Source organism: Girardinichthys multiradiatus, chromosome 7 (genome assembly GCF_021462225.1).
Source record: "Girardinichthys multiradiatus isolate DD_20200921_A chromosome 7, DD_fGirMul_XY1, whole genome shotgun sequence".
In the NCBI taxonomy this organism is placed as follows: Eukaryota; Metazoa; Chordata; class Actinopteri; order Cyprinodontiformes; family Goodeidae; genus Girardinichthys; species Girardinichthys multiradiatus.
The window spans coordinates 2,040,467-2,057,198 of record NC_061800.1 but is presented as its reverse complement, the minus strand read 5'-3'; the positions used below and the strand labels follow the sequence as shown (position 1 = coordinate 2,057,198).

The 16,732-nt window shown below is 38.8% G+C and overlaps 1 protein-coding gene across 2 annotated transcripts; it reads right to left on the bottom strand.

Moving 5' to 3' along the window:
* Positions 1 to 8,427: 8,427 nt before the first annotated feature.
* LOC124871549 (homeobox protein engrailed-1-B-like) lies at positions 8,428 to 13,261 on the bottom strand. Of its 2 annotated transcripts, none has more exons than XM_047370937.1 (2): positions 12,286 to 13,261; positions 8,428 to 8,969 (listed from the first exon to the last, which is right to left on the bottom strand). In XM_047370937.1, the coding sequence occupies exons 1-2, from the start codon at positions 12,794 to 12,796 to the stop codon at positions 8,650 to 8,652; spliced, it is 831 nt and encodes a 276-aa protein (XP_047226893.1). In that variant the 5' UTR covers positions 12,797 to 13,261; the 3' UTR covers positions 8,428 to 8,649. The 2 variants fall into 2 exon arrangements, with proteins under 2 accessions (XP_047226893.1, XP_047226892.1); XM_047370936.1 differs by having other exon boundaries at positions 8,428 to 8,972; positions 12,286 to 13,259.
* Between the last annotated feature and the right edge of the window lie 3,471 nt (positions 13,262 to 16,732).

Sequence of the window (16,732 nt, the reverse complement as noted above, 5' to 3'; positions counted from 1 at the left end):
TATGTGGCCAATGTCTGTCCATTTTGTCTGTCTGTTTTTGTGAAATGTTTGTTTTATGTTATGTAAAAATTAGGGTATATGTGCATGATAATAATTAAAGAATATACGTGCAAGTCTGATCCTCAACAGTACAATAATATTAGGTCAATTTTTATGGTGAAACAAAAGGATTTTAACAGATGTTTGGACTTCTTCCAGTCAGGTTCAGAATGATCAAATTAGATTTCAAATTTAACACCAGATTAAATGCTCCTTAACAGAATTACTATTCCTGAAATTGAGAAAACTTGAGTTAATTCAAATAAACTTTAGTTATTTGAAATAAATACAAAGTATAATTAAAAAGGGAAGAGCTATAGATGACTGAAACTGTACAGGTGTGTTTATAAAACTGGGTAAGACAAACTAAGATTATAAGACATAACATGCTCTTCATTTTTGTGTTCATCAATTTTATTAAGCCTTCTAAACTGATGAGTTAGTTTTTTCAGAACTAATGAAACCTAAACTAAACTAAGCATTATTAAAATAGTAGCAACTAACTAATAGTGACCTTATTCTTAAATATAATAAGGACTTACTGCATTTAATAAAAAATAGATTAGAATAGATGCATCTAAATAAAACTAAATTAGAATAGATTATTCAGAGCTGTTATAATCTTGCTGATGAATAATAAAAATTGTTATGGAACCAGATGATTAAAAAGAGAGCAACGCTATCATCGCCAAAGAGAAACATTTGCAGGAAAGATCCAATTAAATATTATTTAACCTTGTCTATCGTGACACCATTCCGGGTTTATTAACATCTTGGACAGCACATATTATGTATGGAAATAAATAAAAATAAAGGTATAATTGGTAGCACAATGGGAAAATGCAGAGTTATTACTGAAATTATTAGATGCTGTGCTGTTACCAGCTAAATTAGTTGAATGTAAACGTGAAGGGATTACTAGATGCCCTGAAGGAAAGCCTATATTACTTAAATCAATGTTCCACTGAATTGCAAATGAGCCATGTGCAGAGCTATGTCTCAACAGGGGGGTAGTGAACAATAATTTACTACATATGGATTTAACAATTAATACTTACTAAAACAAATTTTTTGTGCATCTTGTTTGATATGTACCCCCAAGGAAATCTTTCCTTGCAAAGGACCAGATGCTATAACAGTGGCAAAAAGGACTATGTACATTTGGAATTCCAAGAAGGATTTATGGTGATAATGGAACACATTTTGTTAACAAAGTCACGTAAGAACTTGGTAAATGTTTTAAGATTGACCTGAAAACAAACTGTAGCTATCATCCCCAAAGTGCAGGGTTGGTAGAAAGAACAAATGGGACAGTTAAAAGGAAGCTTAGGAAGACAATGGAAGAAACAAAAAAAAACTGGGTTGAATGTTTAGATATAGTAAAACTTAATATGAGGATAACTCCATCAGCTCAGGGTGAATAAACACCTTTTGAAATAATACATGGCAGACCTTATTATATTCCTGATCTCCAAAAAGACCTAAAAGGTCCACAACAAGAGGCAACGTTAGTAGATTACATGATGAAGGCATTACAGTTTAGAGACATACAAAATGCTAATAATCTGCCCAATGATATTTCTGAAGCCCTACAGGTTCCTGGTGATGTGAAAGAAGGTGATTGGTGCTGATTAAGACCTCTAAGAAGAAAGCGTGGTCTGATCCAAAGTGGGAGGGTCCATTCCAAGTGTTATTAACAACTCCTACCGCTGTGAAAATCCAAGAGGGGGCTATTTATAAACACACACTGTAAACAGGTGAGCCTGTCAATCTTTCCACTCAGGCTGGAAATGATGAAGTCTGACTATAAAGGGGTTGTCGCCATCTAGTGGAGGCTTCGTTTCAATGTCAGTGAAGAAACCAACGATCTTTCCTAGCCTTTAGGGGTGAGAGAGAGACTGACAGGTAAATCTAAAGGGAAGATGTTGTTGAAACATTTAGTTTGTTTATCATGTGTTCCCTGATTGTGTTAATAATATGCCAGACATTTCCACAATTGCATAATCTCCAGAAATTAAAGAGGTGGATAAATGAAGATTTTCATGGAATGTTTATACAAGATATAAATTACTTATTTGAGACTAACAGCTGGTACCAACATGAAAAATTGTAACCAAGTCCAGAAACATTTCTGGTTGTTATGTATGTACTGAACTTCCTATCTCTTCCAACCAGCCCAGGTTGACAGCTAGACCAGTACCAGTGCCAAGAGATGAGTGTTTTATCAGAAACAGCGTATCTGGTGCCAGTACCAGTTTCCGCATGGTAATGGGTAATGTAACATTTTACAACTGTACTGTTACAAAGTTTAAACAGTTTAATGTTACAACTCCTGTGTCCAACTATGTGGAGCTTCTTGCAGGTTCCTATTTTTCTAATTGTGTCGTGGTCACCGGTTCCATCCCAGTGCGGACTATTCCAATGCACATCTGTAACACGACTTACTAGTATCCTTCCCACCAAGCTGAACCAGGGGGAAAGGTCCATGATCTAAAGGGCACTTATGCAATAGATGGATTTCACTGGATGTGTGGAACTGCCATTTATTTGCAGTTGCCTCTAAGTTGGAGTGGTGTTTGTGCACCTGTTTATGTCACTGATCACACTTATGTAATTTCAGTTCAACCTTCCCTAAAGAGGGAACTCATCCGTGTGAAGCCACATGAGGAATTCAAGCATAGATCAACAGGAAATAAGATTTTGCTAAATTTAGGAAAGAACATGCTTAGATTAGAAACTATAGATTATCGACTGGGACTCTTTGTTAATGCAACCACAAAAGCTCTTACAGGACCAGCAACAGAAGTCACAGCTCTTCAAACCGTGGTGTTGCAGAACAGGATGGTGTTGGACCTGCTGACAGCTTCGGCTGGGGGAGTTTGCGCTCTCCTGAACAAGACCTGCTGCACCTACATCCCCGATAAAACCAACGGCGAAGATGGACACACAGTAAGTGTTGCTATATGCCAATTAAATGAAATTAAAAGGGGTATGCAGCAGGTTGTCCATCCCGGCCGAGGAAGCCTTTCTTCGTGGCTTACTTCTGGACCGTGGTGGCAACTGCTTTTGAAAATCATGACCCCTGTCATCGCTGTGTTATTGTTGTTCTGCCTTTTTACTCTGTGTGTTATTCCCTGTATCAGAGCAATGATATTAAGGATGGTTGGAGGAATTGTTGATACGATGTTGCCCCAGGATTACCAGCTTCTGGACGAGGACCAGGACTATGATGACACTTTGGAGGAGGAATCACTAAACTTACTCAAATGACGGCACCTCAGCGGACTCGTCCGTGAAACTCCTGAAGTTTGCAGACGACACCACTGTCATTGGTCTGATCCAGGACGGTGATGAGCCTGCATACAGACAGCAGGTGGATCGGCTGATACACTGGTGTTGTCAGAACTACCTGGAACTCAACCCACTCAAGACTGTGGACATGGTGGCGGACGTTCGGAGAACACCACCCCCGTACACCCCCCTCACGATCCTCAACAACACCATGTCAGCTGTGGACCACTTCAGGTTCTTAGGAACCACCATCTCTGAGGACCTGAGATGGTCTTCACACATAAACACTATTTGAAAGAAGGCCCAGCAGAGACTGTACTTCCTGAGGCAACTCAAGAAGTTCAACCTTCCACAGGAGCTGCTGGTCATCTTCTACACTGCCATCATTCAGTCTTTCCTGTCTTCATCCATCTCAGTGTGGTTTGGCTCATCCACAAAATAGGACAGATGCAGACTGCAACGAATAATCAGGACTGCAGAGAAAATAATCAGGGCTGATCTTCCCTCCATCCAGGACTTATACAGGTCTAGGGTCAGGAAAAGAGCTGCAAAAATCTCTGCAGACCCCACACACCCTGCACATAAACTGTTCAGAATTTTACCTTCAGGCCGCTGCTACAGAGCACTGTTCACTAAAACTAGCCGCCACAGAGACAGTTTCTTCCCCCAGGCTGTTTCTCTGTTGAACATTCAATAGAGTACCAAACAACACCATACAGATGTTGCAAATGCACCTTTTTATTTATATATGTGTATATTTGTATATTGTATATATGTACAGGTCCTTCTCAAAATATTAGCATATTGTGATAAAGTTCATTATTTTCCATAATGTAATGATGAAAATTTAACATTCATATATTTTAGATTCATTGCACACTAACTGAAATATTTCAGGTCTTTTATTGTCTTAATACGGATGATTTTGGCATACAGCTCATGAAAACCCAAAATTCCTATCTCACAAAATTAGCATATTTCATCCGACCAATAAAAGAAAAGTGTTTTTAATACAAAAAACGTCAACCTTCAAATAATCATGTACAGTTATGCACTCAATACTTGGTTGGGAATCCTTTTGCAGAAATGACTGCTTCAATGCGGCGTGGCATGGAGGCAATCAGCCTGTGGCACTGCTGAGGTCTTATGGAGGCCCAGGATGCTTCGATAGCGGCCTTTAGCTCATCCAGAGTGTTGGGTCTTGAGTCTCTCAACGTTCTCTTCACAATATCCCACAGATTCTCTATGGGGTTCAGGTCAGGAGAGTTGGCAGGCCAATTGAGCACATTGATACCATGGTCAGTAAACCATTTACCAGTGGTTTTGGCACTGTGAGCAGGTGCCAGGTCGTGCTGAAAAATGAAATCTTCATCTCCATAAAGCTTTTCAGCAGATGGAAGCATGAAGTGCTCCAAAATCTCCTGATAGCTAGCTGCATTGACCCTGCCCTTGATAAAACACAGTGGACCAACACCAGTAGCTGACACGGCACCCCAGACCATCACTGACTGTGGGTACTTGACACTGGACTTCTGGCATTTTGGCATTTCCTTCTCCCCAGTCTTCCTCCAGACTATGGCACCTTGATTTCCGAATGACATGCAGAATTTGCTTTCATCCGAAAAAAGTACTTTGGACCACTGAGCAACAGTCCAGTGCTGCTTCTCTGTAGTCCAGGTCAGGCACTTCTGCCGCTGTTTCTGGTAAAAAAGTGGCTTGACCTGGGGAATACGGCACCTGTAGCCCATTTCCTGCACATGCCTGTGCACGGTGGCTCTGGATGTTTCTACTCCAGACTCAGTCCACTGCTTCCGCAGGTCCCCCAAGGTCTGGAATCAGCCCTTCTCCACAATCTTCCTCAGGGTCCGGTCACCTCTTCTCGTTGTGCAGCGTTTTCTGCCACACCTTTTCCTTCCCACAGACTTCCCACTGAGGTGCCTTGATACAGCACTCTGGGAACAGCCTATTTGTTCAGAAATGTCTTTCTGTGTCTTACCCTCTTGCTTGAAGGTGTCAATAGTGGCCTTCTGGACAGCAGTCAGGTCGGCAGTCTTACCCATGATTGGGGTTTTGAGTGATGAACCAGGCTGGGAGTTTTAAAGGCCTCAGGAATCTTTTGCAGGTGTTTAGAGTTAACTCGTTGATTCAGATGATTAGGTTCGTAGCTCGTTTAGAGACCCTTTTAATGATATGCTAATTTTGTGAGATAGGAATTTTGGGTTTTCATGAGCTGTATGCCAAAATCATCCGTATTAAGACAATAAAAGACCTGAAATATTTCAGTTAGTGTGCAATGAATCTAAAATATATGAATGTTAAATTTTCATCATGACATTATGGAAAATAATGAACTTTATCACAATATGCTAATATTTTGAGAAGGACCTGTATATTCTGTTATGCAAAAATAGGCGGGGGGGGGGGGGGGGGGACTCATCTGCTTTATAACTGCATCAACACAGATTTTCATAAATGACCATCTGTAATAGTTCATGCACAAACATGCTCCACACCTTGTAGGTATGTTTATATAAGTGTTTAATTAGGGATGATATTTCCTATTTTGTATTTCTGCATTATAGTCTCCTGTGCAAAATCTGAAACATTTTTCTTTGGTTTAGCCAAGAAACGACGTGCAAGTAGCCTAATGGAGAAAAAAAGTTTATTTCGGAATAGTTGCTCTCTGTTAACAGTTTGCTTGAACTAAACAAGTCCTTATTTAATTAATATTCGAATTAGGATTAATATTCGAAATAGGATTTAAAATGAAAGAATTAGAAATAATATATTTCAAAATGAATTAATTAATTATAGATCAATGGTATTTGGCAGCTATTTAACACGTGACGAAAACGACGTAATAACACGAATAATTTAGATAATACAGAAGTACCAAAGTAATCAGTTTGTTGATGAAAAGTTGTGAAATACAAACTTCAGTTCCACAAACCGTTTATTGAATGTTTGCATTGGTGGTTTGTTTTTTGTTTGTTTTCACCCTGACAGGAGAGCCAGGGAACGAGCTGCAAGGGAACCCAACTGCTTCCTTGGCTCCCTTGCAGCATATTTGTGTTCCAGGCGTGAATTTGGATGGCTGATGATGAAATGGCTGAATGTAGAGAGACGGAGACAATTTCATGCTCTGCAACGCTTTCAACATCGCTGATAGAGGTGCGTTCCGCGATGTGAATTCACCTTCTCACCAAGGATACCACAGTCCCACTCAGCAGAACCGATGATCCGAGAACCCACGCAGCCACCTAAACAGACACCAGCAATTTAATCACTATCCAGACTCATCCACTAAGAAAAAACTGGGTCACAGTGTGAATATTTAATGGGATTTAAGAGTTTATTTGGAAAGGTTTAGTCTAATTACACATATTGTAAGCCCATCTCTCGTGGACAGCTGTCTCTCTTTTTTCCAACGCAGCAAACGCTCGCTGTTCACACACAGGCCACAGAGTTTTCCCACTTTTTCATATGATCTCTTTCAAAATAATTTTTTATATCCGAAGCAGTCCTACTGATCCGAACTTACACTCTTGTGTGCTGGAAAATATTTTTTTATAAATAACCATATCCTATAACACAAACGTTTACACGCATAATAAAATATCAAAAATATTAAATTACAAAGAGTATAAATACGAAATATTCTACAAATAATGAATTTGAATGCTTTGTTTAGTATTCTTATTTTATTCATACTGTTGAACATAAGTCAAAATTCTTTACCACGACTCTTGGTTGCTCTAAATAATGCTGACATGGCCCTCAGCTCATAAATGCTACGTCACGGTATCCTGGTTATACTTCTCAGCCCTCTAATTACATTATTTCCAAATAATAAATTGGTTATTCTTTCAGCAGTCCATTGCTGTGATTAGACTTAAAACACGTTTTTTTTTGGCTACTTACAGTTGTATTTGTTATATATCAATGTAAATCACAAAACGTTTTTAAAATGATGCTGCATCTTTATCCAGGTAACTGCAGTAAACATGGACAAACTTAACAACAGCAACACACAGTATCGCTGATTGTTGAAGGCAATGTTATATCTGGATATCTGCAGTTGCTTATAACTGAAAGAATTTGAGCCTGCATTTGCTGCCTATTTATGGTGGAACAATCACCATATTTAAGAATATAAACAGAAATAAATAAATGACTCTATAAAATAATTACTGGGACAAAACGTAGCTAGAAATATAAATTTGTGCACCATTAAATTCAACCAAATAATAAAAAGAAGTGATTTATTCAATAATTGATCAGTTAATCATATTTTAATATATACATTTCTATTTTAGTCCACTACTTTTATTTAAACCACTAGATTTATATATACAAAAATTCAATATTACACCTCATGAATATTCTAATACAACCTATATTTACACTATAATCATTGGCTTAGAAGAAAACTGTCTTACCAAATCCTGTTAAGGTTAGGAGTTGAATATTTATGTCACTAAAAATGTACACATCTGCTGTTAAAATCTTAAAGACATATTTCTCAGCCTACATGCAATATTTTATCCAGAGCCTTTACCTTCTCAGGGGGCCAGGGCTTTAGTCTTTGAATAATTTTAAAAAATAAACATCTTTATATAAACTGAACTCTTAATTGGGACAGAATTCATCCTTAAATTAGTTTACTTTAAAAAGATTATTAGTATGATTAATATTGTCCTTATTTACCAGGCTTTATTTTTGACAAATGTATATCTGAATATTATTCAGATTAGTGGTTTAAATTACTGGTTTAAATAAAAAAAGTGGATTACAATAAAAATATATTTATATCTGTTTAATTGATCAATTATTGAATCTATATTATATGGATATTGAATCCCTTCTTTTTATTATTTTGTTGCATTTAATGGTGCACTAATTTACATTTCTAGCAACTTTTTGGCCCAGTGATTATTTGATAGCCATTCATTTATTTCTGTACATATTCTTAATTATGTCAGGATTGGTCCTCCTCATAAATCATCTCCTATCCTTATATGGCGGACTAGTTGACAAGTTTGTGTCCTCTGAGTAACATGTAGCAGAGGAATATTGCAGCTGAAATGGACTGTTCTCCAGAACCTGAAACAGAAAATATGATGAATTGTTTGGGACAGACTTTCCATTCAAAATCTTTGGTTTGTGTCGGCAGTCTTTTTGCCTCGTTTGTTGCAGAGTTAGTTCTGAATAGTCGAAGAAGATGATGAAATAGGAGCAGCTTGGTTCAGCTCTGCAGCCTCCACTTAAAACCCTTCCACGGATCTGCAATGTGTAGTATCCCGGGATCTGCTCAGCCTCTCAGTCGCTGTCCTCTTGGTCCTGTTGGATGGTTGTGGTGGAATGGTTGTACAATCCCTGTGCCATCAGCTGCAGCGCCAGACCGTTCTTGAAGCCACTAGCCTTTTTTATCTTGGCCCGCTTGTTCTGGAACCAGATTTTGATCTGAGACTCGTGGAGGTTGAGCTCCTGGGCCAGCGACTGCCGCCGCTGTTCCGTGATATAGCGGTTCACCTGGAACTCCATCTTCAGTCTCTGGAGCTGCTCGGCTGTGAAGGCCGTGCGCGGTCGCTTGTCCTCTTTGCCGCTTTTCGACTTTTTCAGTTTCCGAGTCCTTGGGCCTGCAGTAAGAGCAAATGCCAGCAGAGCGGAAATATGAATATGCAGCGCATATTTAACAACTAAGAATCGTGGGAAGAACAATTGCCATTGGCAAAAAATACTTCCCTTTTTTTTTTTTTACCCCTTCTGCATACGACACATTTCGTGCCAAGGTAAATATCCCCGACAGAATCAGTATCCCCTGCGTCGGGAGCGCGCATTCAGCAGGATGAGCGAATCCGGTCAACTCCGCCTCATTTTCAACCAACTAGACGCAGAAATAAGGATATTTTACTTTTGTTAACGAAGTAAAAGAAAAGTATTGTTATATTGTTGCTCAGTTAGTGGGTTAAAACGGAAAATTCGACATTTATTGTTGTCACTTGGTATCGTACGGGATTGTTTGAACAGATCGAGAACGTTTTCCTAACATGAGAATAATCACACCTGTTTAAACTCGACTGATCACTGAATATAACACGTTCTCAAACGTAAACGGCTCTGTGGTCATTTCCAGATGTCTCACGAAAACACTATTTGCTTTGAGGTATTAGATTCTCGCTTGTCTGTCAGCTGAAAGTAAACATCCACCTTCCTGAGTCCATCACAGCTGTCTGCTTGTTCGTGTATTTTTTGTTGATAGATAGACCTCATGAATGGATCATATAAAACAGATCCCAAATGTGATCAAATAAAAACTGAGTAAAGTTACAGCCAAAATTATTCTTTTCTGTCAGATCTAGATTCAATGAGATTTTAATTCAATCAAGAAATATAGCTATTAAGGAAACGAGAAAGGTATCATTAAAAAATATACCAATGTATAAGGTGTTTTAAATAATCCATTTTATTTTCATTTTATTAAAATGGAATGTTTAAAATTATTTAGGCTTCTCAATACTGAATGTCAAAAGTTTTACTGATTTAAATCACTGCAGCCCAGTTTGCTGACCAGCTTCTTTTTTTTTTTTTTTTTTTGCCTCTTTATAATGCTGGGTTGACATATGACTTTGGAGCAGAATAATGCAGGCTGGACGTATCCTACCATTGCTATCCCTAGATTATGATTAGTGGTCTTTGAATTTTTCAGTCTTTCTGTCCTAATCTTGCCCTAAATCAGCCAATAAATTACCACTACTTTGGGGGGAAACAGACTATCATGCTGAGCCTGCCAGAATTTGTATCCTCTTCCAAAAATAGATCAACAATATCCCTCATTCTTGATTTTTAGTTTACAAACACTTCTTATGATGACTAACTACTCCTTAAATTTTGGAGCTGACAGCTCTTTATACAGTAAAGTTAGAGGGGGATACCAAAAGTATCACTCTGACTCTGAACAGCTTTACATTTCTTGAATTTTCTGCCTAAAAATATTTCTCATCATGATTTTATACTCTAGAAACTTTGGATTGTATCCCTCCCAGCAAGACCAAGCAGAGGAAGAATACTCCTGTTCTTACTTGGCAGCAAAAGAACATACAAGTACTTCCTCCACGTTATAACTTTATTTTTCTACAAACATTCATGCACTTCAATGACACTGCAAAGTTGAAGAAACCAATAACTGCTTTTTTGGCTAGCAGCCTTAATGGAGATCTGTCAAAGAATACTCAGTTTACAATATAAAACATGACCATTACCATCAGAAAGCTGCAAAAAAAAAAAAATAATAATAATAATAATAAGCTGGGCTGCAGTGCTTTAAATCAGTAACACTTTTAACATTTGGTATTGAGAAGTCTAAATAATTTTAAACATTCCATTCTAATAAAATGAAAATGGATTATTATAAACACTTTATACATTGTTATATTTTTTTTTAAAGATACCTCTCTCGTATTCCTTAATATACTTCTTGATTGAATTAACATCTCATTGAATCTAGATCTGACGTGATTATTCTCATGTTAGGAAAACGTTCTCGATCTGTTCAAACAATCCCGTACGATACCAAGTGACAACAATAAATGTCGAATTTTCCGTTTTAACCCACTAACTGAGCAACAATATAACAATACTTTTCTTTTACTTCGTTAACAAAAGTAAAATATCCTTATTTCTGCGTCTAGTTGGTTGAAAATGAGGCGGAGTTGACCGGATTCGCTCTTCCTGCTGAATGCGCGCTCCCGACGCAGGGGATACTGATTCTGTCGGGGATAACTCGTTTGGAACGACACCTGAACTGACTTAAAACTATAAAAGCCTTCAACTAAACATGATGTAAAAACATGGCTGTGTCAAATGTGTCCTTTAATTCTACAGGCTCATGGCTATGTTCTCGAAACACAACCAATTTACAATTGTCTCCTTCATATTTTATGATTAAAGCAGGCTTCAATAACTGTAGGAAACATTTAAGAGAAGGTGACAGTGAGGCACAAATAGTATTTAATTGTTTTAATGTAACTAGGCATTAAGAAATGTAAAACATAAAATTATTTTATTGATTGAAGTACTACTAAATGAACTCAAATGTTGTGTGTCCAGTTGATTGTCCTGGCTTTAATTAATTTGAATACGTCATTGTAATGACTCTAAGTCTCTATGTAAAACTACAACTGACATCTGAAAAAACAATTCCACCTTTTAAATTACATTATGCAGACACTGTTTCATGATAGATAGATAGATAGATAGATAGATAGATAGATAGATAGATAGATAGATAGATAGATAGATAGATAGATAGATAGATAGATAGATAGATAGATAGATAGATAGATAGATAGATAGATAGATAGATAGATAGATAGATAGATAGCTTTAATGAAGTTAGGCCAAATAATTTTACACACTGAGACATTACAACAAACAGCACAATTATAAGATTCTGGTTCTAACAAAAGCAGACTGAAATTTTCAAGGTCATTGTTGTTTTTTTCTAAATAATGCGATTTTGGTGTTACTTTGTCGCTTGTTTTTCTTCTTCATTTCTTTAAAATGTTCTACTTCAAATTTTAACTCAGGTGTAATTTTAGGGTATAAAAATATAACATGTTATTTTATTTTTGTAAATATTGATAAATAAATAATTGATGTATTTTGTTTTACAGACAAAAAGGGTAAATAAAAAATAAATGAAAATACATTTCAAATCATTCAGTTTTTACTGGATAGGACACTGTTTGGCTCGTTTTAATTGGTGCGTGTAAAGTAGTTATTTTTAAGTTAATTCCTTTGCAGTGAACGTCTAAAAAGCCGAGTTTATTGACAAGTCTAAGGACTCTGACTCTGTTTTAATGAAAATAAATAACTAAATATCAATATCTTGTGTTATACTTCAACATCAATATACTCGTCGGCTAGAATCTGTCTGTGAATCTATCGTCTTACCAGAAGAGGGCCTGTCAGAGTACCGGGTACAGTAGACCCAAGCGGGCCAGAGTAGGGGTTGACTCTCCGATGTAGAGGTACCGGTCCTGTTCAGCACTACCAGCGAAGAGGCAGAATTTTCCCCAGGCCTCTCCTCGGATTTTAACCCAAAGCTGTTCTCACCAGAGGCCGCGGGAGCCGCGGCTCCTTCGTCGCCACACTTTCTGGGACTGGCCGCAGAAGCGGTGGAGGATGCAGTGCGGTCGCTACTGCAGCTGGAGTCCATTGTCATGGGAAAGTTCCTGCTAAGAACCGAGTTAACGCGCTCTCGACCGGAGCGCTGCGCCTTCTCTTTCGGACTCAGACCGAGCTCTTTCTTGCATCCGAAATCCGGCCGTAAAATGTTTTCAATGAAGAAGTTGGTTGTCCTGTGGGCCTGTTGGGCGGCCTGCAGAGGCAGGACGGCCAGCGATGGGAAAACGCTTTTTCCATCGCTGCTGTCTATGCTACCCAGATCCCGCTGTTCCTCCATCAATGCCTCTGAAAAGATGTATTTTTTCTATTAGTACACCTTCACCTTGTAAAACTATATCTGTATCCAAATATGTCAACAGAAAAATTAAAACATGATCATTTTCTTTTGTCTAAAACCATCGTGAAAACGTGGATATCCAATTTGCGACCTCCAGCGTACCACTGTCAGTGACCTATTAGAAAAGTGTGCTGTGCTTGCTGCTGGGCAGTGCTGTGACACACCGACGGCTTTCACCACTCTACTCAAATTCTTAACGGTATATCGCCACATTCACCATCCGCCAGTGCATCAGCAACATCCAAAACGACCAATCACTGCTCGTGGCACTCTTAAACACAGAGTGACGACGTCCAATTAAGCCAAGCGTATCTGAGCCAAAAGGAAATGCGAGTGGCTGCTTGCAACCTTCAGAGGGAACCAAACCATAGACGATCTCTGCGCTCTGTACAAAACTAATGTCTCCAGCTGAGACAGGACGGATTCCGGTTAATTCTGGATCAAAGTCAACAGCATTCCTCTCTGCAGCTGACGAAGCCACTTTAAGGAACATAAGGCACAGTCTGTGTTCTGTTCTCCATTTAGTTGCGGAACTCACATTGTTACATGTTCCCTTAACGCGATACCTTCTGCCGTCAGCAGGTTGCTTTTTATGACCAGCTTTAAAAAAAACAAACTCTCAGAGTATGAGAGGAGCTGTTTGAGGATGTTTCTAGGTTTCTTGCATGCAGATAAGAAGCTGAACAGCAAGCCAGAAAACGTCATTCACCAAACTTTGACAAGCTACTTTATCATACTTTATGTTCAGAATGGGCCGAAACAATAATTTAATCAAGTGCATTAAACCTGCAACACTTAAACTGCTGTAACTCATACAATAGGACCCTTTCAGTTTTTTCTTTCATTTTAACTATGAGGTCATCGACTACACTTACATTCTGTGCATGAACAATTTTACAAAAGACATTCGACTGTGCTTCAGTGCTTTTAATTGTTAACGTTTAAGATGCCTGTTTACCAAATCTGATGTACGATTTTATTCAAATCTATACAGTGCAGCAGAAAAAAGGAAATTCGAATTAGACTGACGCTGCTGTTCGGTCTTCCTGCCTACCCGAATATGCCGTGGATGTTCTCCCGTCCTTTTCAGGGCAGGACTGAGGTTCTGATTAGTTACCATAGCTACCGTTCAGCCTCTTTGTCTTTTGATTGCGGGGAAGATGCGCCTGCAGCCACAACAACAGCAACAAAGGGTCAGAATACTTCAATGAGCAACATAAGTGTAAGACTGTTGAAGAAGCTCTCGAAGACTTCTACGTTTTTTTAAATAATAATAATAATTATGATAATAACAATAATAGTACCCCCGCCTTTCGCCCATAGACTGCTGGAGATAGGCACCAGCTCCCCCGTGACCCACTATGGAATAAGCGGTAGAAAATGAATGAATGAACAATAATGGTAATAACAACAACAACAATAATATTAATAATTGTTACTGTTGTTATTATTATCATACATTTAGTATAAAACGTTTTGCTAAATATTTTTTATTCATGTTATGACACAAGTAAAAGTTGGCACTGTAGGTCTGTTATTTATTTATTTATTTGTTTATTTATTTGTATAAGATGATGCGTGAGGGACAAACAAACAATAACAATACAGAACCTGTTGTCTAAAAAAAAACTGGTACAATCCCGTCCCACCATAAAAGACCCCGTCAAGCTGAGCTGGAATTCTTAACCTTACTGGTTGTAAATAAACTGTTTTGTCTGTTTTGTCACTTTGCTATGGTGCAGGGCCTGTGGACTTTTAATGTGTGTTGGAACTTTTAGTGTAGCTACTTGGTAGAGATATATTAGTGCAGTTTCATAATTTCTTTGTTAATAAAACAGAAATTAGAAGGCTATCGCCATGATGTTCCGCTTAAAAAAAAAAAATATATATATATATATATATATATATATATAAACTTTACTGGAAACTGCTTTGGGATCATTTCAATTGCAATGGACATGGAAACGAAAAGGCAAAAAAACGAAAAAAGAAGCAAGGACAGAGAGATCGGGAAAAAAAGGGAGAGAAGGATAAAAGAGGAGAGGAAATGGGTAGGGAGCATACAAGATACTAGAATTATAATACTTTGAAAAAGCAGTAGCAGCAATTTACAAAAAACAGCCATTTGCAACTGCAAGGTTTTATGAAAAATAACTATGATAGAGAGACATCTGCTGGCTAGATGAGAAGAATGCAATTTCCGTCAATTTGTTTCCTGTTTGCGAGGAGAGGGTGGGGGCGGGGGCTTGGGGTTGGGTCTACACAGTAATAAGGAAAGTTAATATTCATTGTTGTTAATTGCTATAATAATTCCAACTGATTAGAAGAAAGTACACAGATCATACAATTTCTGAAATAATATAATTTGTAACTGTTTTTGTCTCCTGTCGTTAAAGCAACACTAGCAATGATGAGAGTATGTTAACAGCACAGATGGGATTCTTGTATTTTCCTTTTCTAAATATGAATAATACTTCCCTGGGCTTTGGCAGGTGAGCTCACTGTGAGTTTCACTGTCGACATTAGTTTAGCAGTCTGTTGGACAGAAGGCTGAAAAAAATTCGGCCAAGTTAGTGCAGAACCTCTCCAAAGGAGATTTGATAGTTAGTTTTTTTTTCCTGATATACCTTTTTTAATTTCTCTCCCCTTAAGTGAGAACAGTTAAAAGGCAAAATTAGTGTTAGGTCATAGAAATCATATTTAAATCATCAAAAAGATTCCAGAGAATAAAACAGACAATAGCATATACAACTCCTCTCCAACCCAAAGTCAGCAAATATGGTGCATTTTAGAAATTATTTGTATTTCTACTTAGCAAATTATGCTTGCTTGTTTGTTTGCTTTACTTAGTTATTAGTTTTATTAATTACTAGAAGAGATGGATGACTAGACAGGATTTTTTCTTCTTCTGATTTTTACTAAACTGATTGATTTTCCATATTTGTTTTCTTTCAACATGGTAGACCCTACCAGGGGCTTAAATGCCCAGGGGCTTAAGTGCCCCTGGTAGGGTCTCCCATGGCAAACAGGCTCTAGGTGATGGGTCAGACAAAGAGTGGTTCAAGACACCTTCATGAGGACTACAAAATCAAGGCACTGACGTTGCCCAGTACGGCAGAGCCGGTGTCTTCTACTCTGGAGTGGCCCACGGGCAGAGGCGGTGGGCCGGGGTAGGTTTGCTTGTTGCCCCCAAGCTCAGCCGTCTTGTGTTGGGGTTTACCTCAGTGGATGAGAGAGTCGCATCCCTGCCCCTTTGGGTTGGGGACAGGTCTCTGATTGTCGTTTCGGCCTATGGGCCAAGCGGTAGTGCGGAGTACCCGGCCTTCCTGTAGGGGGTTCTGCTTAGTGCCCCTCCTGGGGACTCCATTATTCTGCTGGGGGACTTCAATGCCCACGTGGGAAACAACAGTGACACCTGGAGGGGCGTGATCGGGAGGAATGGTCTCCCCAATCTGAATCTTAGTGGTGTTTTGTTATTGGACCTTTGTGCTAGTCATGGATTGTCCATAATGAACACCATGTTCAAGCACAGGGGTGTACATCAGTGCACTTACAATGATCGACTTTGTTGTCGTGTCGTCGGACCTTCGGCCACATGTTTTGGACACTCGGGTGAAGAGAGGGGCTGAGCTGTCCACTGGTCACCACCAGGTGGTAAAAGGATCCGCTGGAAGAAGAGAAAGCTGAGCAGAATTGGCAAGCCCAACCACATAGTCAGGGTCTGGTGGGAATGTCTGGCAGAGCCCTCGGCCAGGGATGTATTCAACTCCCACCTCCAGGAGAGCTTTGACCAAGGGATGTTGGACACGTAGAGCCCAAGTGGCCCGTGTTCTCCGCATCTATTGTTGATGCTGCTGCCCGTACCTGTGGCCGTAA

What these genes read in the sequence shown, in the direction of transcription:
- LOC124871549 (XM_047370936.1), bottom strand. Translation starts at nt 12,796, where the DNA reads ATGGAGGAACAGCGGGATCTGGGTAGCATAGACAGCAGCGATGGAAAA. An exon ending in CTCTGACAGGCCCTCTTCTG is followed by an intron (nt 8,973 to 12,285) that starts GTAAGACGATAG and finishes TTGCTCTTACTG; the next exon opens with CAGGCCCAAGGACTCGGAAA.